At 45.0% G+C, this 23,340-nt stretch overlaps 4 protein-coding genes across 4 annotated transcripts; 1 reads left to right on the top strand and 3 right to left on the bottom strand.

The window, feature by feature from the left end:
* Positions 1–12: 12 nt before the first annotated feature.
* Positions 13–8,994, bottom strand: LOC131285959 (uncharacterized). The gene is made up of 8 exons (XM_058314813.1): positions 8,917–8,994; positions 8,243–8,852; positions 7,935–8,200; positions 7,043–7,870; positions 6,486–6,958; positions 4,038–4,284; positions 2,030–3,964; positions 13–1,895 (listed from the first exon to the last, which is right to left on the bottom strand). The coding sequence occupies exons 1-8, from the start codon at positions 8,992–8,994 to the stop codon at positions 1,863–1,865; spliced, it is 4,470 nt and encodes a 1,489-aa protein (XP_058170796.1). The 3' UTR covers positions 13–1,862.
* A 3,376-nt stretch (positions 8,995–12,370) lies between these two features.
* Positions 12,371–12,786, bottom strand: LOC131286195 (DNA-directed RNA polymerases I, II, and III subunit RPABC5). Its single transcript, XM_058315118.1, has 2 exons — positions 12,653–12,786; positions 12,371–12,581 (listed from the first exon to the last, which is right to left on the bottom strand). Exons 1-2 carry the CDS (start codon positions 12,745–12,747, stop codon positions 12,473–12,475), a joined length of 204 nt encoding a protein of 67 aa, XP_058171101.1. The 5' UTR covers positions 12,748–12,786; the 3' UTR covers positions 12,371–12,472.
* A 1,291-nt stretch (positions 12,787–14,077) lies between these two features.
* Positions 14,078–15,783, bottom strand: LOC131286827 (BAG domain-containing protein Samui). The gene is made up of 2 exons (XM_058315829.1): positions 15,507–15,783; positions 14,078–15,374 (listed from the first exon to the last, which is right to left on the bottom strand). The coding sequence occupies exon 2, from the start codon at positions 15,335–15,337 to the stop codon at positions 14,345–14,347; it is 993 nt and encodes a 330-aa protein (XP_058171812.1). The 5' UTR covers positions 15,338–15,374; positions 15,507–15,783; the 3' UTR covers positions 14,078–14,344.
* A 258-nt stretch (positions 15,784–16,041) lies between these two features.
* Positions 16,042–22,454, top strand: LOC131289621 (uncharacterized). The gene is made up of 6 exons (XM_058318915.1): positions 16,042–16,334; positions 16,505–16,679; positions 18,214–18,337; positions 18,411–18,785; positions 18,835–19,905; positions 19,987–22,454. The coding sequence occupies exons 2-6, from the start codon at positions 16,597–16,599 to the stop codon at positions 21,283–21,285; spliced, it is 2,952 nt and encodes a 983-aa protein (XP_058174898.1). The 5' UTR covers positions 16,042–16,334; positions 16,505–16,596; the 3' UTR covers positions 21,286–22,454.
* The last annotated feature ends 886 nt before the right edge of the window (positions 22,455–23,340 follow it).

The raw sequence follows: 23,340 nt of genomic DNA, 5'->3' as shown, positions 1-23,340 counted from the left end.
TTGAAGTTGAGCTTTACTATGTCCATCAAATGACATCAATGTATGTATCCTGGTATTACCCTATCATCTTCTGCCTAATCTATCTATTAATAGCTGGTCTTTGCAAGCTTTTCCCTTTACTTCCTTCATTCCTGTGAAACGCGAATACAGGATTTGCACTTTTTTAAATTGTATTTTATGTTCTACAATAGGTTTCCAATTGCGTTTGAACTGTGGTGAAATCTGCGAAGTATTTTTTGTTACACTTTAGCCTAAAATATTGTTTAAAATCAAACTGGTACGAGCGGAACCACTCAAACCACCCTCTTACATAGTTGATCTGATCAGTTGCGTTACACACGGGAGATTTGCTAAAGCTAATGTTTTTAAAGGAATCTTTAATAAGTTTGCGCTTTACAACGCTTGCACAACTTGTATGGCTTATTCTCCACGCGGAGAATTTAAATGGGACCTTCCGCCGTTTTGCGCTCTCAGCAGTCTGCAATTTAGGTCCTGAAACTCGCTGCAACTAACTAGGCAAACCTAACCATTTGCTGTTGGGCTAAGAAAAACGAAAATAAAGCGTTATCCGCCTGTTTTATTGTCAAAAGACTTTTGTGCGTTAACAACCGATAATACCGATCTACTAAACAACTAAACTCTGGTCCTTGGTGGTGCCAAAAATCAACAGGTGTCTCTTTCCTACGTATTAACAATATTACAATTCGTTGTACGTTTTAATAAATTTAACTACTCAACTGAGACCATATTTTAAGACAAACTTTTCCAATTCCCTATTGCTATTGCGTTGTGGATTATATTGCTTTTCTATGCCGATCATTGCAACGTGTCCAGCGCCTACCTCGACTTGCCTACATTCTTCTGATTCTGCATTGAAAATCTGCTTTAAAAACAAAGTGACAACGTAAAACAAATAAATATACGTTCAAATCAATAACCTACGAAGCCGAGATATAAGAAAAATCAATCAATTTCTTAAAATACTTGCGTTGAAACAGGTATTCCCTTCTTTTCCACGAAGTTGAAAACTCCAACGTTCTTATGAAAGTACTAATTCTACAGGAGCAGATTACAACCTAAGCGAGATTTTTTTCACTTACACTCCTACATTCCTTCGAAGAACATATATGGCGCATTAAGCAATCAGTTTATGCGTACGGAAGCACCTAGTTACGATAATAATAATAATAATCAAAAGACACAATATGCTCACAGGTCATCGGTAAACGGCTCTTCTTCTTCATTCTAATCGGTAAAGTTCCTTCCTTGAACGTTTCGGCTATATTGCACAAAACATGAATAGCATGACAAGGGTGGAAAGTTTTGAGCATAAAACAACATCTGGAAGGCCACAATGTGATGAATACACCTAATGTTACACTAAAAACCAAACTAGAAACCATCACCGCCGACAGAGACAAACGCTCAAACGGTTCGGAGGAGTGTTCTACGTTGGCCTCATTGAATGAGGATCAAGTATACCTTTTCCCTTTTCATGTCCTAGAAATGAAAGCACCAAAAGTGGTAATAAATTGAAAAGAGGATACTTTTCTTAAGTAGGTGGATATGCAGACATTCACTATTCCTACGATACAGGGAAGCTCTATCTCTTACTATTATCCTTGTCTATACGCTTCACGCATATCCGCTCTCTGGTACGCTGAGTTGAAATCTATCAGTTTCCAATATGTTCAACTCCAATATGGATGAACGATTACTACAAAAATGGCCGCTTTTCGACGCCTAGGATGTATGTGGATCGCCTTATCATACCATTCCAGCTACTCTTCCTCTTTGTTAGATTAACTTGGCACATAATAATAGGTCACTATATGGATGCTGGGTAGGACCGGCTATCGGGATTAGGTTGCACTGTTGTTTTGCGTATGGAGCAGCTGAAAAGGTGTAAGAAGAAATATGAACCATTTGAACCTTACAACCACGACTCGATCGTGTGAAACTGCAGAAAATCTCAGTAGAAAATTTGTCAAGGCTTATTAGTAAACGCCGAGTGCCTAGAGTTGCTTACCATATGCATCACCAGAATCTCTTTCGTTTTGAACGAAATCGGACACTGCTTGCACTTGAACGGTTTGTCATTGTCGTGCTCGGCATAGACGTGCGCTTTCAGGTTGTTCAGATGGACGAACGTTTTCTCGCAGCTTTTGCACGGATACACCTTCGGACCGGAGGCTTTCGCTTCGCTTTCCTCGATCTGTTGCAGGAGCTCCCGATGAACGGCCGCACTTGCATTAGCTGTGGTATCGACCGCGCCACCGTTTGTATGCAGCATTACTACCGATCCACCTCGCGAAGGCCTCTTGGAGTCCTGGGAGTTATTGATGGAGTGGTGTTGTTCGTCGTCGTCAATCAGAATCACCTCCTGCTGGACAGGTGCTGACAGGAGTTTCTGTGGTGTTGAGATTCCGCGTTGTGTCCCTTTTGCACTGCGACCATTCGCGCGCCGTGTTCGTTGCGTTGTGGTCGAAGTCGGGGCTCCGCGACTCGATCGCTTCCTCGTTTCAATGGGTGACATATTCGTGCATTTCACGTTAGCCAACGAATCTTCCGGAAGCCGGTCCTCTTCCAACTCGCAACCATCCGAGCTCGGGGAGGGACTGACGGAGGAGTCAATCGTTTGCGGGTTGAGCGTTAGCACTTCCTGCATGTGAACCACGTCACCGTAAGCCGTCTGTTTGATGATCGTGGGCACCGTGGTGTCTGCTCCGCCACCAACACCACCGGCACTGTCATTTGTCCTTGGATGATAGCGCATCCGGTGTGCCTTGAAGTCGAGATAGGAAGAAAACATTTCGCCCTCACAGCGAACGCAGGTATAAACCCCGTTGACGGAGTGCATCTCGATAACGTGGTTTTCCAGTCGCGTCGGTAAACTGTACGTGCGAAAGCATATGTCGCACTCGTACCGCTGCGAGGAGTGCGCTTTAACAAAGTGCTGCTGACACTTGCGCAGCTTCACGAACGTTTTCGAGCATTTACTACACCGGTAGAGCACCTTGGCATGGTTTTTCATGTGGCGATCGTAGTTGTGCTCGTACTTGAAGCTCGTTTTGCAGTGCTTGCAAACGAAGGGCCGATCGTGCAGACCCCTGGAGGTGACGACTGTGGCGGAAACGGTCGGCATGCCTGTTGTCACCGTACCACTGATTTGCTGCTGTTGCTGGTGTTGCTGCTGCTGCTGCTGCTCCAGCTCGACGTACTCCTCGGGAAGATGCTCCTCTACGGTGGTACATTCAATCTCGGTTTGATTCTCAAATTCCGGCGGAACGAAGTTTGTCGCATTCGGATAACCTGCCTGAATGTTCGCCTGGATTGCGTACGTATCCGATCCAACCGTATAGTAAATTTCATGACCTTCCTGTGGGTCTTCCTCCATCATTGGCCCAACACTTTCCCGGCGCACAATCGCCCCCGACGTTACGTACTCCGCCATTGTCCCATCTTCGCACACGTACTGTATCTTCGTTCCAGCGGTCACCAAACGCTCTCGGCCACCGTTTTCCTCCTCGTTGTCATTCCCCTCGCCGATTATAATCTCACCCCCAGCACCATCCTCCAGAAATGGCACAAATGTGGACGGGGCTTCTGGATGTTGCCTTTCGGCGCCCATATCTTCTCCACTTTCTCCCCTACTTCCACCTGTTCGATTACGCACGTCTTCCGCAGTAGTACTCTCGACTTCGACGAATCCTTCCTCTTTCTTCACCAACGGCAGCTTCGTCGAGGTGCTGCTCACCCTATTGCTGTTGTGATGTTCTCTAAGTGATGCGATCTCGTCTTCTTCCTGCTTACAGTAGCTTTCCTCAACCGCCTTCAGCTCGTAGTATTTGAGTTTTAGTATTTCATTGTTGTCTATACACTGGCGCCGAAAGAGAGAATACTCGTCTAATTTTGCTAGGCAATCGATGCACACACCAGTAGGAAAATCGGTGGCATAAGTGATCTGACACAACGCGGAAAAGAAAATCGTTAGCAATCATGTGGAGAAAAACTCATCGCACCATCGTTATGCAAACCTCTACAGTAGTTAGCTCCAGTATTTTCTGCTGCAAGATTTCGTCCGGCGTATCCTGCGCGTAGAAAACTGGCTGCAGTTGGCCGTGTCCTTCTGCGAGGCAAAGGCGACACACGTTCATATTGAGGCTGTAGATAGTTTTCGTATGGGCATGCATCATCTCTTCCTCTTGGATCTCGTGCTCGTTGTTGGCAATTTCATTCACACTACCATCCTCCGCTCCTTCAATCCCACCGGCGTCGGCTCCACTAAAACGAGTTACTTCGAATTGGTCATAAGCATAATACAAGAAAAAGTTGCATATTGGTAGCGAACTTATTTCACGACGAAATTGAGTCTTAATACTGAAGAAACACAGTATGCCGCGAATAGCGCGAACAAAACGAGAGCAGATCTCTTTCGCAGCATTCACACATGCATACTCCACACGCGTGTTGTGCTGGGTACAGCGCTACGAAAAACAACAGAAACGTAAGGCGGGCAGGGTGGTAGGCGGGTCAAGAAAGCAAAATCAAAAAAACAGCGCGAAAGAAACCAGTTTCTTTGCTTTCTTTGCTCTCAGTTCAGGTTGCCCCGCGCGCCCTTTATATACTCGTGGATGAAAGTAATGCGAGGAAGAACAACGCATACATTCGCAGCCTGCGTGCACAACACGTTAGCGAGATGCTGTAGCTGCGCTTTTTTGCATTTTCAAGGAACAAATCCGTATGCAGGCGCGACTGCATCAACACAATACATTGCCATGCACCACGAATGCGGCCGCAAGTTGCATCGGTGTTGGACAGGTTCGCTCAATACTCTCGCGAGACAGTCAACGGCGCGGTTATCGCGTTCCTTTTACCATTCTTAGCAAAAGGCCGCGGTTAAGTAGAAACATCACGAACAACGAGATCCACCACCCGCTTTCATTGTGTTCATGTTTCGTTCGGACATTCGCTCGGCGAACGTAACACTTGGGCACATTGTGTGGCTGTGTTGTGTATGTGTGCCGTGTTGTGTTGAAACCGCCGTCTTGGAGACGTGCTTCTCGCGATCCTCATTATTACATTCGCGATATTACTTCGTGGTCAACAGACCCGCTAGCAACAGCCTTTCCTTCCCGCTCGCTTGGTTGACCTCCTTCTTGCTTGCTCTATTACCCATACTTGCGCACACGATGGGGGGGCTACTGTGTTATTGATGCAATTTTTGCTCCTTCCGACGATGCCCTCGACGACGTTACTTCACTGTGGTTCTGTTTCTTTTCTCGTTGTTACTGTTACGTTCGTCTTCGGTAGCACTCTGACCATCTTTCCAAACATCCTCACATCCCGCTGTCCTTCATTGGAAAAGTGGATGTTGTTTTTCATTCCGAGCCTTTCCAATTCCTTTCGTAACCCACACACAACCGTCTCAGTGTTCGCTCTTTTCAGCTTCTTGAAGAGTCCTATCTCTGACATCGTACCAAAATGAACTTCACTAGAAGAAAAGAAAAAATCGCTACCATATTTTGAGGGGCACCACAAAATCGCACCCACTTTTTCAAAAGGACACTTTTGGCGACATGGAAAACAACTGTTTGCAAATGATTTCTGCTAATCAACGAAAGTTTCCATAAACCACCTATCACTCCACGAAATCCACAGGCTCCCCCCGTTTCTTTTGATGTTTTACTCCACTCCTACTCACTTGTTTGCTTCCTGCTTTATGTTCCGATTTTCGACTTCCATGGTCGAAAATAGTAACGCAAAACACAGGCATCCACAAAAGGGGAGCACGCGAGAAAACTCGAAAATCTAAACTATGGCTAGCACTACCCCGCTGTTTACTACGGAATCCTTTGCGCGACTGCACAATTCCTGTTGCACAGTTGTTGTTCGGCTAGGGACTGACAGCGGTTGTCGTTGGAGCAAAATATTTACCTTATGACCAAGGTGAATTGAGTGAAGCTTCACACCAACTTGTCGCAAGTTCAAATAATTGCTAAAATTGCCAATTTGTGAATAGCAATTCTTGTATGAACAAGAACCCAAGAATTGTATGTTAATGGAACCGATGTTTACCATTAACTCCCCAATATCATGTCAGCCTGAGGCTGGTGCATCCTTTTTCCTGGTGGAATGTCATAAGGATACCTGATCCAAGCAAGTGCTTCAACAGGTTGAACTGACCATGTTATGATGTAATTCCTCCTTGCATTATCTCTGCTATAGTAGTTGCAATAGATAAAATATAATCATAGACTATCTCATACACGAAACAACATTTATTCTAATTCCTATAGTAATCACAATTGCACATGTGTGGAGTAAAACACATTTATCAACACAACACCATCCAATAGGAAAGGAAACAATGGGTTAACAATGTGGTATCAAAAGAAAACTCAAATGCAAGGCCTACTCGGAATATAATGCACGGCATTCGTATTCACACAAAAAAAAACAGTATCCTAAAAATACTACATTACACATCTCTGAGGTTCTCTTGCTGGTTCCGCGGGCATTCCTGGGGAAACGATTCCTGCTTCCATCCCAGATCCTGCATCCGTCCCGGGTAGAGTAGACCTTCCGGCTGGAGGGCCCTGCATGCGGTCGGCGGCGGTCGTTCGTGAATCCTCGTGTGGGCCCGCAGGTTGGACTGCTGCGTGAATGCCTTCGGGCAACGTGTGCACCGGAAAGGCCGCTCGCCGGTGTGCGACCGCCGGTGGCGCTTCAGGTCCTCGTTCGAGCGGAACCGGTTCAAGCAGTACTCGCAGCTGAAGATCCTCTCGGCAGCGATCGGGTGGGTGCGCAGATGGTGCTTCAAATCTTCCGCCTGTTCAAAGGTGGTGGTACACTTGTCACACTTAAAACGGTTTGCCCTGATGTGCAGCTTGGCGTGAACCTTCAGGTTCCGATTGTATTTAAAGTTCTTACCACAAATATCACAGCCGTACGGTCGCTCCGGGTCACACGCAAGGTCCGGCGCTGATACCAGCGGTCCTACCGCCTGTGCCTGCATCTCCTCACCATCGTCACAGGTGACGCTGTCGTTATGATCCGGTGGGTTCTTTGCCTTGGCGCCAAGAACCTTCACTAGCGGAGGTACCTTGAAGTGCAGTTTTCGGTGCTTTATCAAGGATGGATACTGTGAATAACCCTTGAAACACACGTCACACCGGTATCGACGTCCCGTGGGCTTGCCCCCGCTACCGGTCACGTTTGGCTTCTTGCGATCCATGTGTCCAAGCAGCATCTGTTGAAGCTCCAGCGGTGCCCGCAGTGCTATTTCATATCGCAGCAGATCGGAAAGAGCCTCCGAAAGCGTCGGTGTAGTTGCGGTGGTAGCCGGCGTCCCAGTCGTCACCGGACTCGGCGAACCAACCGGTGTCGACTCGGACCGTGGTGTCACGGGGCTTGATGACACCGCCAAACCGGCACCTACAACGCCGCACTTTGGAAAGTGCATTTCCAGTACCTTTTGCGTCCGGAACGTACGATCGCAACGGTCGCATTTGAAGATAACGTTCGGTTTTAGGTGCGTCTTCTGGTGCGATAGAAGATTGGCCTTCTGAGCGAACCCCTTCGAGCAGATGTCGCACGTGTACGGCTTTTCGCCCGTATGCACGCGCACATGGCGCTTCCAGTCTTCCTTGTTCTTGAAGCTCTTCGGGCACATCTCGCACTTGAACATCTTTTCCACGACGCCCTCGCTGTGCGACTGCAGGTGGGTCAGCAGGTTGCCTTCCTTGGCGAACGACTTCGAGCAGAGTGAACATCGGAATTTGTCTTTCAGACATTTGGCACTGTGCGCCGTAAGGTTGTCGAGCACGGTGAAACTTTTTAAGCATAAATGGCACTTGTAGGGTTTAACCTAAGGAGAAAAATAAAACAAATTCAAGGCCTTCTGAGCTATGATTCTGATCTTCCAAACATACTTTGGAGTGGGTTTTCCGGTGGGACCTTAGGTTGGACAGCTGGGAAAATCCGCGATTGCAGATTTCGCACTTGTGCGGTCGTTCTCCGGTGTGAATGCGCATATGCAACCGTAGCTGCACATTGTACTTGAACGTCTTCGAACAAATTTCACATGCATAGTTCTTCTCGTTCGTATGCGTCTCGAGGTGATTGAGCAGGTTTCCCTTGTTAACGAATACTTTGGTGCATTTCGGGCAGCTGTACGATTGTTTCCCGGTTCCTGTAGCTCCCCCTCCGTCACCACCTGAAACTCCACCACCAACTCCACCGTTCAACATGCTGATTGGCAATTCGTTATGGCTATCCACGTGCGTGTGCCGGTGCACAAGAAGATGGTGCCGTATTTTAAACGATTTCGAGCAAATTTCGCACACATACGGGGGCGATTCATGCTGAGGTTCACTAATTCCACTCGGAATTCCGACCAGGTTTGCACTCCTAAATATCGCATCGTGCATTTTCCCGTGTGTAAAATCTCCCACCAAGTCGCTGCTGCGATCCGGTGAACTGGTCTGCGATCCATGTTCATACATCCGTCCATTCTGCGACCCATCGTCGTCTTCTAAATCCAACGGTTCTCGCTTTGCCGTTTGGTGATCTGTGGCGGCTGCCGCTGCAGCCACTAGAGCACGGTTCAGTTCGATTGGCGTTACACCGAGACATTGCGCCAGCTTGGTCGGTGGCGGGGGACTACCATCCGGGTCCTTTTTAATGATGCCCGAACAATTTCCAGCACCATTTCCCATGTCGAAGGCCGCCAAGGCGTTCCGCAGGAATTCGTCGTTCGCCACGCACCGCTCCCGAAATCGCACATACTCGTCCAGCTTGTTGGCGCACAGTTTGCATACGAACATCGGCAGGTTACGATCGTAAATGATCTGTAAAAAAAATGGAAAAATTTAAAACCAGACGTTCCGTTTAAAATCCGTCCACGTGTATTACCTGAATGGAGGTGCAATCGTATATTTTTTTCGTGAGCAAAATATTAGGAAACAGATTGGTGTAAAACAACGGCTCCATATGTGGCTCATTTTTCAAACACAATCTGCAAATATCGTTGTTACTATTTCCGTATCTTTGGGTTAATCTAGAAGAAAAATTGTATTTTTCAAACAGGGTGCATTAATAAATTGTATAATTTGTATCTCTCTTTCTTCATAAATTAATTTATTGCCCATAAACAAATATGACTGTGCTACTTATCGGGTTAGTTTCATAAATATGTTTTAGCCAAACATCAAATGATATAACTTTTTTTATCATTCAACATAATGCATGAAGAACAATGGCATCCATCTTTGATTTTTTTTTTCGTCCATCTTCAAGGAAGCTTACGGGTAAGCCATCATCCACCCTCCAGCTAGCAAACATTTAAAAAATCCAGTCGTAAGAATAAATGACGAGTAGGAGAAGATGCTCTCTTCCTTTTTTATGAGGAAAAAAATCGCGCAACGCGAACTTTTCCTTTTAGGTGGAGTGAAAGCGCATGAGAGTGAAACGACAAGCAATTATCTCTGAAACGAGCACTTATTTATGTGTATGGCTGTATATACACACTTACATCTTATTTTTATTGATCGATAAATCTTCTGCCATGTTTTTCCAGCGATTTTTTCCACTTCCGCTGATAGCCGACTGAGATGTTTGTACCACTTTCAGTGGATGTTGGGTGAATAATATGAACCGGGCAGGTTGTTTCCGTTTTTGCAAGACGACCCGCGCAAACTTTTAGACACCTGAAGCTCCAATTATTTAGCGGGAAAGAACGGCTAAGTTCTTGTCCTCACAGGAAGACGGTGCAGCGGCTTGAGGTCAATGATGGGGCCATGTTTAGCAAGGATTTTACCTCCCTTTAAATCACTAAAGAGAGTACTTTGCGATGTGTAACACGTCCACAGCACTACAGCACTACGCGTAGTTTCGCATTTTTGCAACCCGCCAACAGGATAATAAACAAACTGTAAACGAATTATTCCACCCACGGCTTTCAAGCTACGAAATGCTGGCTTCTGTCACTCTAGCGCACGCTTCCTGCACTGGGAATGGCATCGGATGGAATGAATTTTACTTCCGTCCCTGACGAAGGTGAAAGCCGAAGCTATCCCCGACTTCCTTTTCCTCTTGGCATGCTGGAGCACTGGTGCTATCCTTGTCCCGGTTACTTTTCCCCCCATCAGCCCAGCAGTTCTAAGTGGATCAGCAACGGGATGGAGACAACTGTCTACAAATAAAGCACGTGCTGGGGAAGTTAATATGTGCTGCCCGGTGCGCGCGCTTTTGTAGTTCCTGCTCTTTCGTGCACTCCCTCATCACAATTCTTTCTCTTTTTACCATTTGTGAATCCATACCTTCGCACAATCCATGCTTCCTGTGGTCTCATAAATCAATTTATACACTTTTTGATCAAAAACTAAAAAAGGATTATTTTGAGTAACGGTATTTAACGAAGTGATTTAAAAGAGGTGTTGTAGGCACGGCTTGGATAATGGCTGCGTATTATTTTCCCTTATCACCATCACGCCGTTTTCGACTGATCCTTGTCTAACTGCTAACTTATAAGTTAGCACAGCTTTATTCATGTTGATTACGATTACGAATAGAAACAAATATTATTCATATTCACAATTCATGAACAAAGATCAGTATATTAAGGGTTAATATAAATTGTAAACAAATTGTTGACACTTGTCATGTTCTGGCGGGCACTACCTCGTCGTGGTCTGTTCTACCAGAGATTTCTGGTTCAGATTTCTGTGCTCATAACCTACAGAAAATTTACAATTCGATACCACTTGTTGAACGTAGTGTGTATTTAAAGAAACATTACCATGGAGCAATCAAGAGCTAAAACATCGAAGATATGTCGATTATGTTTGGAAGATCTCGACAGAACGACAAACTTTGGGATAGACCTTGGACCCGCCAGTGAAATTCGTCAGTTGATTAAAGATATCTACACAGTAGAGGTATTATGTCTGTGCTTTCTGTACAAACGGGTGCTAGTTGAATCTAATTTCATTTTCGCAGATTTTACCCACTGACCAGGTGAAATTCATCTGTGTAAGTTGTTACAAGTGCTTGTTGAAGAACCACAACAATCTCGTACAACGTCAAAACAAAAAAAGGATCGCACAGATGAACCAGCTCGTACTCCAGGCCCAGCAAACGTCCATCGAAGACACGCAAGAAAATGGTAACCTTTGGACGAAAGAACAATGTAGATTGTCTTTATGTGAATGAACGATTATTATTTATTATAGATGCAGTTCTTTCTGGAACGTCTGCCGATAGCGATTCAAAAAATGATTCCTCGGAACACAGTAACCCCGAGCGAAGTATGGCATCGAAACTGCCGGTTGTGGAGCAAAATAGCAGCGCAAGGGTAAACAAGGTTTTGCCAACTTCAAACGTAGAACGCAGAAAAGGATCATCGAATGAAACAGACAAAACAGATCGCAGCCGATCCTCAACACCACAGGTTTCAGGAGGAAGGGAAACCCGCAAATCTAGCTTGGAACGTAGCCTACGGTTAGGAAGTTTCGAAAAACAGCTTGAAGCTCTTTTGCCAATTTTGCAAGGCGACACCAAACAGGAAGATTCTTCGTCGGATACATCAATACACAAGCAAAGGAAACGGAACGAACCGGGGATAACACCACCATCAAGTGGATGTTTGATACCACTAGTGATGGATTGTATGGCTCATCCGGAATATCTTGAAGCGCTGTTTCCTCTGAAAATCTCACGAGGTCCTGAGGACGCAAAACCTTTAGAATACATGTGTGATGTTTGTTTCCAAACATTTAAAAAAGAAGATGATTACCGCAGTCATCGCAAGCATGGCTGTACACAGTCATGTAGGTACTGCTTTGCGCAAATCAAGTCTCAGCATTCATGTGCCTTAGTTAGCAAGCACTCATTGATAAACACATTTGTTAAAGGAAGTGAAAAATATTGCACAAGAACTGATACGACAACAGAAAACTCTAAGTTGAACGAACTTGCTGAAACTCCCAAGGGACAGTCGCCTCGATCACATCCATCTGCAGAAGAACGGAAAGCCAAGGGATCTCCTAACAAGAGTGGACATGATAATAGTCCCATAAAAACGACTGGTAAAATCAATCGAATCGTATATTCAGTAGAATCATCCTCTTCATCGGATAACTCTTCCGATGTACCAACACTATTTAACGTAGAAACATCAGACGAGGAATACAATAATCTACTGAATGATGTTAGAAACAAAATGCGTAAAAAGACAAAGAAAAAAAGAATAATCGATTAAAAAGGGATGCACCCGAAGTACATCGCGTACAGGATCGGAGTACGGAAGCTGGTGCCACACTAGGGCACATACAAATATAACATTTTTTTATTATACTTTTCTTTCATAAATGCATAAATAATATGTTAATGTGTTATGTTACGCTATAGTTGTATTTTTACAAAATAACACGCATCAATAAAGTAAGCTTAAACACAATACAATATCTGCTCATTTCTCCAATGGAGCATAGTTGAGCAACTTTTCAATTAGATCTACATGACCGAGAAGCATCCGGCGGCAGCAGTATCTTTTCAATCCGAGAGCGTCCAGAGCATCACTAGGTAGGAAACATTATAATTATTCTTATATTCTGTTATCATACTTTCTGTTGGTTTTAGCAATACCTACCCTTCTGTATATTCGGCCTGCAGAAGCCCGAGATACGCTTCCCATTTGTTGCCGATCACTTTACCACACGTGAAGCAACGCACCGGAATAATCATGGCGAACTCAAGTACTTGCTGTTTATCTAAACTTGGAAAATTAGCGTCCTTTGTGGGAGATCCTTCTTTTAAACTGCGTGTTAAATAAAGTATTTCGTCTTGGTATATTCTCGATTTAAAGAGCGGCAATCAGCAGCAGCAAGCACGGTGTTCGTGGTAAACAATTCAATGCTTCTCTGGTAGGCTTGACGTTTCTTTGAAATGCTCGACATGACAGTCAATACAGTGTTGCCATACGATTTAAAAAAAATTCGCTAAGCAGTGTTTATAATTAAACTTTTATTATTAATCACAAAGCATTTATTTAAGGATTAATTGCACTTTTATTCAGCATTGTTATAGGTTATGATTTAGGATACATTTGTCAGAATATTATTTCGTTGGAAGAAGTCGTCAATAGTATGAAAGAGTGTGAATCATTCAAATATGGAAAATAAATTCCTGGCCATGTGCCAGACAACGTGGTTGCTGAAAACGTTGAACCGAATTATTTAATACATCGCGGCGTTTTTTGCCATTTCTTGTTCTATACTGGAACTGCAGCATCGTGTTTAGACATGGTAATTAAAGTTTATTGTCTAAAACAAACTGGTGAGTTTTTTGTTTTATTAAAATTATAATTCAAGAGTTATTTACGGTTAATGGTTGCGTTGTTTCTTAAACCAATATGAACATTTCACTGCACCCGTCGATTTTTAACGCACTTCTTCCAGTCCTCGGCACACCGCTACGATTCCAATTGTTCATTAGTTTATGTTACTGATGCTGTTCCTATGTCGTCTAACTTGTTTTTTTTTTTTTGTTGCAATCTATTCTCTAGCTGCCAGCTGCTGTCCCATTTTTGAAATGATTTGTTTTGCTGTTAAATAATTATAAACTAAACAATAAGAAAAATAAATATATCTCAATCGTGTCCTGCTGATTCACTAATGAACTTTCTGCTGAAACATCCTAATAAACCACCAACTCTTTCCATTCTAAACCCTAATTCAAAAAGTAACCATTGTATAGGTGTTCCATTTGCCATAGTTTAGAATCATTCACAGTTTTTTAGTCGCTACCTAATGAAATGAACAACTAAATCAAGGCAATAAGCTTCCTCTTGAAACTTTTTTTGCATCTTTCTCGTTGAGTAGCGTACGATGAGTAAGAAAAAGAATTTCTGTTTTTACAAAGCAGCATAATCCTAACGCGCTGACCTATATTAACTTCGATCAGCAAAGTTTAAACGAAATAGGACGGACGTATGCGGACCGAATTGTATTCAAGAATGAACAATGATAAAATGATAAGGCTAAGGGATCTTTTGCTTTTTAAGGTTTGCCCGTTAATATCTCTGGCCCTTAGGATGCCACGTAGTTCCGATACGGCATGGTTCCAACGATCGTCGTGAAACGTTACTGAATATTCTAAGATAAACGCATTGTTGTCACTGCACCAGCTATTTGAGGCACCCAGTTTGCGTAATTATAAGAATGAAGCAACAAAAATTCATTGTTTCGGCTGAAGCAAACTTAAACTTTGGAATCGGTTTTGATTTGGGCTAAGAATGGAAAACTGTTGTCTAAGGAAAGCGGAAGATAATTTGCTTACTTCATTATTGTTTCGAACCTTCATTCGACTGCAGCTGTTGACTAGAGTTGGACGACGAATGATGAATTGACGCGTTCGAGGCGGATTTATTGGCCATCGATTGGTCCGTACCATTCGTGCCATCTTTTGAATTACCGATACCATTGCTGCTGTTATTCTTGCTGATCGACGTGGAACTAGCGTTCGCACTATCGGAGGCACCAGCTTCGGCCTTGGCCTCAAGCACCGCGATGCAGGTGTTTATACTCTTGATAGCTTCTTTTCGGGCGGATTTTATCTGCGGCTGATCCTCGGCATCGATCGAATCCAACTTGAGAAGGTTTTGTGTCAACATTTCGTCCAGATAGATATAAGCTTTGTCCATCTTGCCATCTTTCCCGCCCTTGAATTGCTCCACTTGGTCGAAGATCGCAAGCACATCTCTCTGGATCTTCTGAATCTTCATGATTGGATCCTCCTTGACCGACACCTTTGGACGACAGTCAGGTTGATCGTGACCGACAGGTTGCTGCTGTTCCTGCTGCTGGGGTGCCACGTTAGGAGGTTGTTGGTATTGTGCATGTTTAGTATTCGACGGCTGACTCGTCGACGAGGCCGTCGGCGGAGATGGTGTTTGTCTAGGGACCGAAGAACCACGAGGCTGAGCCTCGGGCCGCACATGGTCCGCCATGTCGGGAAACCCGGTCGAACGAGTTGCACCTGGCGATGGCTCACGCTTGAATCCGGGTTGCGTGAACACGCGGTTAGGGGTCGTGAACGTCCGCACAGGGATATTGCGCGCTCGATCAAAAATACTGCCATGCTTGAAGAAGTCATTTTGGTTCGGCATCGGCATCTCCATACTTGGGCTATCGTGTCCCGACGGATGGTGTTGCGTAGGTTGTGATGACGGTTGTGACTCGGGACTTTTGTTTACCAGCGGTTCCGAGCGCCCTTCAACATGAATAGGAATGTGCCGCACGATTGGCTGCTGTGGTTGCTCCTGTTGTGATGACATACTCAGAGTTGTCTCTGCTTGAGGTTGGATGCTCTGCCTAGCCAAAAAAAAAGCAAGAAAAATAGACAACATTCCTTGGACCGATTTAACATTCTGTACATATGTTGTTGCAAATATTTGTGCAAACGCTTTGCAAGCTCCAGAATAACACACAAAACCGTTTCCATACCGTTTGCTTCGTTCCGAGTGGTGCGTAAGAAACCTCCGTCGTTGCTTGCTTGACTATTCGTCACACTGCCCGCCCCTTGTCTGTCGAACGTACGCCAAAGCAATTTGTTCTAGAACTTCTGCGATTCTTCTACTCTCCGTTGCAGAACTCCTGCAAATCCAATCACCAAAAAGCACTCCGCAGTGTGTCTATTACGCCTTCCAGTTATCCTGTGCTCACGAATCTGCCACTCGGAAGTGGTTGGATAATGTAAAATCAATTTTTTCTCTCCAGTTTTCCTAGCTGCACTTCGCGAGTTTTAACTTTAGAGACGGAATGCTTGACAGCTGACTGTCAGACGTGCCTGTCATGGACGTTTGTTGACTGCAGTAAAATATCGATTCCTATGCCTAATGGTTGCGATTTGAGATTCGAATCTGAATCGGAATCAGTTTAGGGATCGCATCTTCTGGTCTTCGGGAATCCCGAGTGTTGGCACAACACTAAATGCTAACCAGTTGACAGTCTGGTTTATTTGCGGAAAAAGGTGGAAAATTGTGCATTGTTTACATTTGCAGAGGAAAATTTTCCATTCTATCTCATCGACCTAGCAATGTGCCGGATTACGTGCATCGTTTAGGGAACGGAACAGCATTGCCATAGCCGAAATGGTCAATTCGCCGAGCACGCATCGCATCCGAAGATTTCGTTCTCGATTCCCCGACGTGAGCCTGGCAGGACCATCCGTGTAAGAAAACGCTATCCCTGAGGCGCCGCAGTGCTTGACAATCCGTGCCCAAGCATTTGGACACAAATTACAAGCGTATCAATTTACGCCTGGCGTCTCCGGTAAGTGTTTCCGCATGATTTCCGAAAACCTGTGCAGAAACTGTGCGTGGGACAAGTGAATACCCTTGTATCTATGGGCATGTGCGTGTGTGGTTGTGGGTGTTTCGTTGTTAGAACAAAAATGTGGTTAGACTAATGTTCAGTTCCCATTGTTATTCCTTTGTTGTTAGGAAGACCAGCGGATTGGCAGAATCACAAGAGTCCAGATTCTGTGGCATCAGTAGCAAACGGTCATGAAGATCCTACTCCTGCAGTAGCAAATATGGTTAAAGAAATGCCGTCGAGCACGGTTTCGAGCCGCGATGAAGAATGTTTAAGAAAGTCCTTAATGGAGGTTGTGAAAAGGTGAGTAACGCGTGGTAAGGAAGTAAAAACTTGTTTTTAGAAGAGCAATCTCAATATCTAATCAGTTTGAAATGTTCACGGTGTTGTGGTGTGTTTCCCCTAAGATAGCAAAGATCTTCGTTGTTTGTGTAATACGGAAGAATCTGGGTATTACGAGAATGTTTTGAAGTTCTTCTGCAATCGTCCAGGATCGCAGTGTTAAGATTGTTCTATGACAAAGGAAAGCCCAGTTATAGTGTAGTCGTTATAGCCAAAAGTATAAAATTTCGACAACAAACCTTTCAAAATAATTCCTTTAGTGCAAATTCGATTCAAAAGGTTTAAACAAGGCAAAAGGTATTGTTTCAATCCACCACATGGTGACAAGCGGCATAAGATGATCTTGTGCGAGACACTAAGCATCGCCAGTATGGGCAATGCTGTCAGTTGGGCAGGATGCTGTGGAAGGATACGATCGGAAGTGATCTTTGTAATGCATATGGAGTCTAGAAAACGCCTTTATATTTTGAGCGTGGAACAATAGTGCCGGAAGTGCAGAGAATGTCACGCATCAGTCAACTATTGTTAGAACGTAAAAGTTTTGCTCCGTAAGTACCACTACCACCCCATCCTCCGAGTATGGGGTTTTCGCTCTTCATAAAGTAACGTCATGATTCACAAAGATGGCTTGCGCATTACAACAATGAACAAAGTCGCTTACTGCTGTGAATCCCAGTAAAATCGTATTGCGTAGCTTCATGGTGTATGTGCGTTCTGTCCTAAGTTCTTCTCTCAAGGAATAAAGAAGTGTAATTTAAGACTGACGGATTTCCTCCCAAATGTGGCCGATCGGTGCTCTGGAGGGCAACCAGATCGCGTGCGAATCGTAATGGCGTTGTTTCTTCTTCCGTAATATCGAGCTTGTTGAAGATGATCCGTATATTTTAAGGTGTTTGTTCGTGTTCCACTATTGAGCATGTATTATAACTCCGCACCGACCGGCATCCCGCAATTTCATTTCGAAAGAGTAGGCGGGTGAATGATGGAAAGGGAGGGGGAGGCGGGGGGAGATATGTATATGCTGCCCCACACGTGCATACATGCGCCTATGTTCTGTTCGCTGTGTGTGTGCGTGTGTTTTGTTTACTCCACAATACTACCACTTTACTATTATTGACCTTGCGTGATGTTTTTTTGTTTTTAAACATCACAAACAAGAGTGTAAGTGCGCGCACGATTTGCAACAATGTGCGTAACCGGCTGACCACATTTGTATGTTTCGCGGTTTTATTGTTTTTTTGTTTTTTTGCTGTATTATCCCAATGATGGCCGCGCTTTTTTTACCACCAGGGAATTCCCCATGAGGGGTTTTGTTTTGCCCCTTTAATTTTAGTCGCTACACTTTGACCAGCTCATCCTGCTCCAAAGATAACGGGTCACGTTTGGCATTAAATTCTGTTTTTCAAAGTTATTTAATAAACAATCTGAAAAGATAGAGCACTCGGACATAAATTAGAATGTTAACTTATTCGCAATCTTTCTGTTCTTCAAGCAGTGATTCAAGCAGCATATGCCGGTTATGTTTATCCAAGGAGCAAAAACTAACCCGCGTCTTCGAGGACGAAAGTGGAATTGATGACGCGCTCCTCAAGAAGATTTTTGACTGCACATCGGTGAAGGTATGTCCTGGATTGTAGGAAGATTCTTTGTTTCAATTTAAAAAAACCCGTTTTTTTTTCATTAAACTTACAGGTGAAACTTAAAAACGTCTTCCCTTCTGCTATCTGTGCCATTTGCGATCTGAAATTAAATGATTTCTATAAGTTCCGCGAGAAATGCATCGAAAACAACACGATCCTGCACAATCTTCTGGGAGAAACGGATCTGTCGAGTGAGGTCCAAGATCCCGGGACGACATCCGAACCGGCGAAAGATGGAGAGTACATGCAGCAGGATGAAGAAAAAGAGCACGAGCAGCAGGCGGCCACATCGACCACGTCGATAACAGAAAGTCAACAGAATGAAGCAACGGTGGCCATCGCGTTGAACCAACTGTCCGAGCTCGGCATACGCACGATGCTTGACATGGCAGCGGCGGAAAAAGACGACGGGTTGGACGTGGGGGGGGTCGATACGAGTAGCCAAGAACTTGATTGCTACTCCGGTGGGTGAAAAGGGAAGTAATGTCGTTTCCTCGTCTTGGGGTGCTACGGTGCAAGCGGCGGCGCAGGCGGAATCGGTATCGACCGCTCACAGTACCAACCGGAAACGGACGTGCGTCCTATCGGAAATGGAAATGGACTCTGCTGCCGGTGCCGGACTTCGTAGGGAGGGAAAGTACGAGTGCAAAGAGTGCCGGCGAACGTTCCGGAATGCGTACACCCTTCGGCGCCACAACAACCTGCACACGCGCACGAACCTCTTTCCGTGCGAATACTGCGGCAAGAAGTTTAATGACCGATCGAACTGGAAGATTCATCAGCGCTCTCACACGGGCGACAATCTGTACACCTGTCTGGTGTGCCTGAAAACGTTCATCTCGCCCTCGACGCTGAAGTATCATTTACGTTCCCATCGGCGGCTGGAATCGTTCGATTGTCGCGTGTGCCACGAATCCTTCGGAAGCTACGATTTGTTGGAGGAGCACGCAAGAAACTTGCATCAGCAGCAGGGTTACATGGGCATGGAGGACTATGCGGCGGACGGTGATCAGCTGATCGATGCGGCACGCTTTGTTAAAATCGAACTGGAGGACGGTGAGCTACCATCGCCAGCGATGGCAGCGGACATTTCGACGACGAGTCAGAGCAAAAGAATGGCGAACCATAGCATCGGTGACGATGACGACGATCTCGATGAAGATATGCAACTGCCTGACGAAGGGATGCTTCTCCGCGAGGCGAATGGTAAAGATCATCCCCAGCGTCAACAGGAGCATCAGGAGTTGGTTGGAAGTAGTCTCGGCCAAGGTTGCCCAGTCAGTCACGCGCAAGTGGCTCAGTTAGTGGAGCAGCGGCGACAACAACTGTTAGAGCAGGTGCTTCAGGAGCAGGCGAAAAATATGGGAATACTCATGACCACCGGCAATGAAATGTCGACAATCAAGCAGGAGGTCCCGGCCGACCGGAGTGGTGGTGGTGATGTCCAGGTAAAGGAAGAACCGCAGGACGATTCGTTCGAGATGGATCCTAGCGAGTTGTTGCAGCAAGCCATGGAAGAAGCGGACGTTGGCGATCAGGAAAAAGAAGTAGGTATCATGTCAAGAGGAGGAAGGGTTCCGACTGCCGGTTCCGAAATTTACTGTAAAATTTTTATTTTATCATCCCAGCACTCATCATCTTCCTCATCGTCACCGTCGACGGTGATTATGTTCCGATGCGACTATTGCATGAAAATATTTCGCTATCTTGACGAGCTGAACGCACACATGGTACTGCATAATGGAATCAATGGTGCAGCCGGAAACAGTGCGCTCGTGCTCGGATCACTAGACCCCAGCGGAGCCTCCACCGCAGTCGCCCATCTACCCCTGACGGATCAAATGCGAACGAATGAGCACGACGCGGCACAACTGCAAGCGCTTATGCTGAAACAGTTTGCAGCTTCTCGAAGTAGACCGATCGGTTCCGATGAAGGTTCCTTTGCTGGCGCCGTATCTCAGCAGTATTCTGCGCCGGGCCAGCAGCTACAGGTCGTGTACCGTCGGGTCGGGGATGGTGTTCCGTCTGGCATTACGGAGCGCCGAAGAAACGCGTTCGAACCGGATCCGGAGGAGATTGTGAACGTGCCTCCACCGGAGCACCCCTGCTCGAAGTGCTCGAAGATGTTTCGCACGGAGGAGCTGCGCCGCGTGCATGAGGCGACGCACGCGAACGATGAGCTGGTGAACAAGGTGCGCAGCTGTCGTTTCTGTAACAAGGTATTCAAATGTGAGTTGAACCTGTTGGCTCATTTGCGTAAGCACCACTCGCACCATTCGATGCCTGGCGAGTCAGATGGCGGAACCGGTGGAGCTGATAGTTCAGGCAGTGGCAACGAGGAGTCTTGTTCATCTATCTCCAATGCCATTCAGCAGCAACGACAGCTAGATCAGTCAACCAGTAACGAAGGGGCTGCAGCAGAGCTTCACGGTGACGGTGGAGGGGCAATCAGTGATGGGGAGGCAGGCAGCGGGTCCACGGGCGGAAAGTCGCTGGTCAGTCGCCGGTGTGAGATTTGCGCCATCAGCTTCACCGATGGGGCGCTGCTCGAGAAGCACGTGCTGAGTCACTTCGAGCGCAACGAAGCAGTCGCGTTCGTGCCATCAACCGACCGGCCGTTCAAGTGCACCGAGTGTCACAAGCGCTTCAAGAGAAAAGACTACCTGCTTATCCACATCCGGACGCACACGGGCGAGCGGCGGTACAAGTGCGATCTGTGCTCGAGTGCATTCGTACATCCCTCGAATCTGATAACGCACCGCAAGCTGCATTCGAACGAACGTCCTCACAAGTGCAATCTGTGCAGTGCCACCTTTAAGCTGTTTGCCGGATTGAAGATCCACCGGAGGCGTTGTGAGCAAAAGCTGCCCCGACTAACCAGCGGTTCGTCGGATCAGGAAGATCATTGCTTCCGTTGGGGAAAGTAGGCTCTCGCTTTCGCTAGGAGAAGAGTATACATTTAAGCTGTGAACCTTAACGTATGCAGCGGTCATACATACACACACATACAGTCAGTGGCCATAAAATAGCAACGCTTTTCAAGCAAAACTAACCTCCAAGAGACGTAAGTATGTACTAGAAAACACGAAAAGAATGCGCGAATCTACTCGCATCGCAGGTTGCTACTTTAAAAGTAACAAAATGAATGCCATCTGGCCGGAATAATTTCGTGATACGGAGCAGCACCTTTGGTTTGCCTAAAAGAAATATTGTTTAATTTTTTTTAACCTTTTTTTAGGAATAGAAGATTTTACATTTTTGGTAGTATTTTTTTTTTCTTATCATGAGTTACTTAGAGTATCTTTATTTTTCAATCACTAAAAGAAACAATCGTGCCGTAGGAATAGTGTCCTCCTTCCCGCTAGTTTTCACACCATAAAAGTGTGCGTATCCTATCAGGTATTAAGTCATAAAGCGTATCTATTTCAGAAGTTTACCTATTTAAAAACAGGAAACTATCCTAAGAAGAACCTATTTTTTAGTAGCTGATAAGTCGAAGAAGTAATTCTCATGTGACATTACGAACAAATGCATTAAAAAGGTAAAGAATCTAGAATCGAGATAGCAATGCAGTAATGTTTAGAATATGCTCAACTTTCTGTCTGATGTAGACTTGGAAACACGAAGAGGAGGAGCGAACACAGTTTGGGTGTTATTTCATCTTACTGGATAAGTGAAGAGGGGTTTCCTCAGGTCAATCTATTTTTTTTTCTTTAACACATGGAATCGTTCCTATGCCCGTTTTAAATCAAAATCTACTTTTCTTCGGAATACAATTCAGAAATAATTGTTGGACGTTGTGCTTCGGAATGGAATAGAACCGAAAGATACTTTATATAGCTTAAGCACGTAAGAGCAAGCATTTTCAAATGTTTGTAACCCAAACGTTTGCCCTTTCACTCGTCAACTACAACGAATTGTTGTTCGATTGAAGATACTTCCGTTTTACAATTAAGGAGAGCAGATAGGACAACTGTGCAAGAACTCTTAAAGTTAATATAAGATAGACTAAATGATTGGTGCGTCCCAGGCGGTACACCGTCACCCCCTTATTGTAATTTTCTTTCGTTCGTTGCTTGGAACTGTTTGGAAGTCGTGGTTTGGAGTCCAAAGGTTTTAACGAATATCATCTAGAATTAATGGTGAAAAAGTGAAACACTAATGATGAATAGGAAAGGTGAATTATGTGGTCCTTTTGTGGATATATTCCATGAATGAAACGAGATAGAGTAGAAGAGTGGTTTATAAGGAGATTTCTATCCCGGATGATAGATCGCCCAGTCTTAGATATGTATGAAGAAACAACAATCTACTTATTAAAGTTTGCAAACTATTGTAAATCTAAAATCTAGGAATGCCATAGGAATGATTAATGAAAATTGAATAAAATTAAAAATTGTAAGCATTTCATAACGCAGTTTTCCAGAAGCTTTAGAACGCCCGAAAGCATTTTCCCAATAACGCATTCGCAATGCTTAAACATTTGAGTTTCTTCATTTTTATATGATTTTTTCATCAAAAAACATCACACGTGTTTTATAAGACCTTATTTTTCGTTGCCTTGGTATCATATTCATACAAATGTCATTTTAGACATAAAAATAATACTGTTTCACCTCAGTGTTTTATAGTTACTATGTTTCTCTTTGTTTGTTTCGACGCAAAAGCAAGCTATGTTTACCTATGTGCACTCTGCCCAGAATCGCGGCATGTGATTCAGTGTTTGGAGCTTCCGCCTGCCTCAGCACGCAGTTTGGGGTCGGAGGATGACAAAAGTGGTGACTATTGCATCGGTCAAGCAATTGCGCAATCGCACCGAGAGCGGCATCGCCTTACGAGACTTCTTAACCACCACCACTGGAGCTCGAGTGGCAGTCAGGCGCTGAAGCACTACCGGAAACATTACAACCTTTGAGTTTAGGTCCTTCGCTTCGGGATTGTAGTACGCAAAAACTCTTGTTAAAGAATAGAACGGTTTTAGA

This window comes from Anopheles ziemanni, chromosome 3 (assembly GCF_943734765.1).
Source record: "Anopheles ziemanni chromosome 3, idAnoZiCoDA_A2_x.2, whole genome shotgun sequence".
Lineage (NCBI taxonomy): Eukaryota > Metazoa > Arthropoda > Insecta > Diptera > Culicidae > Anopheles > Anopheles ziemanni.
Note: the sequence above shows the minus strand (reverse complement) of the source record. Positions and strands in the feature narration are given on the sequence as shown.

Coding starts and splice junctions, on each gene's coding strand:
- LOC131285959 (XM_058314813.1), bottom strand. CDS start 8,994: ATGGAGCCGTTGTTTTACACCAATCTGTTTCCTAATATTTTGCTCACG. Junction 6,959..7,042: donor CACCGGATCATAACGACAGC/GTCACCTGTGAC, acceptor TGTGACCCGGAG/CGACCGTACGGCTGTGATAT. Junction 4,285..6,485: donor CAAGAGAACCTCAGAGATGT/GTAATGTAGTAT, acceptor AACTCGTTTTAG/TGGAGCCGACGCCGGTGGGA.
- LOC131286195 (XM_058315118.1), bottom strand. CDS start 12,747: ATGATTATTCCGGTGCGTTGCTTCACGTGTGGTAAAGTGATCGGCAAC. Junction 12,582..12,652: donor CAGGCCGAATATACAGAAGG/GTAGGTATTGCT, acceptor TTTCCTACCTAG/TGATGCTCTGGACGCTCTCG.
- LOC131286827 (XM_058315829.1), bottom strand. CDS start 15,337: ATGTCATCACAACAGGAGCAACCACAGCAGCCAATCGTGCGGCACATT.
- LOC131289621 (XM_058318915.1), top strand. CDS start 16,597: ATGGTTAAAGAAATGCCGTCGAGCACGGTTTCGAGCCGCGATGAAGAA. Junction 16,680..18,213: donor TTAATGGAGGTTGTGAAAAG/GTGAGTAACGCG, acceptor TTCTTCAAGCAG/TGATTCAAGCAGCATATGCC. Junction 18,338..18,410: donor TTGACTGCACATCGGTGAAG/GTATGTCCTGGA, acceptor TTAAACTTACAG/GTGAAACTTAAAAACGTCTT.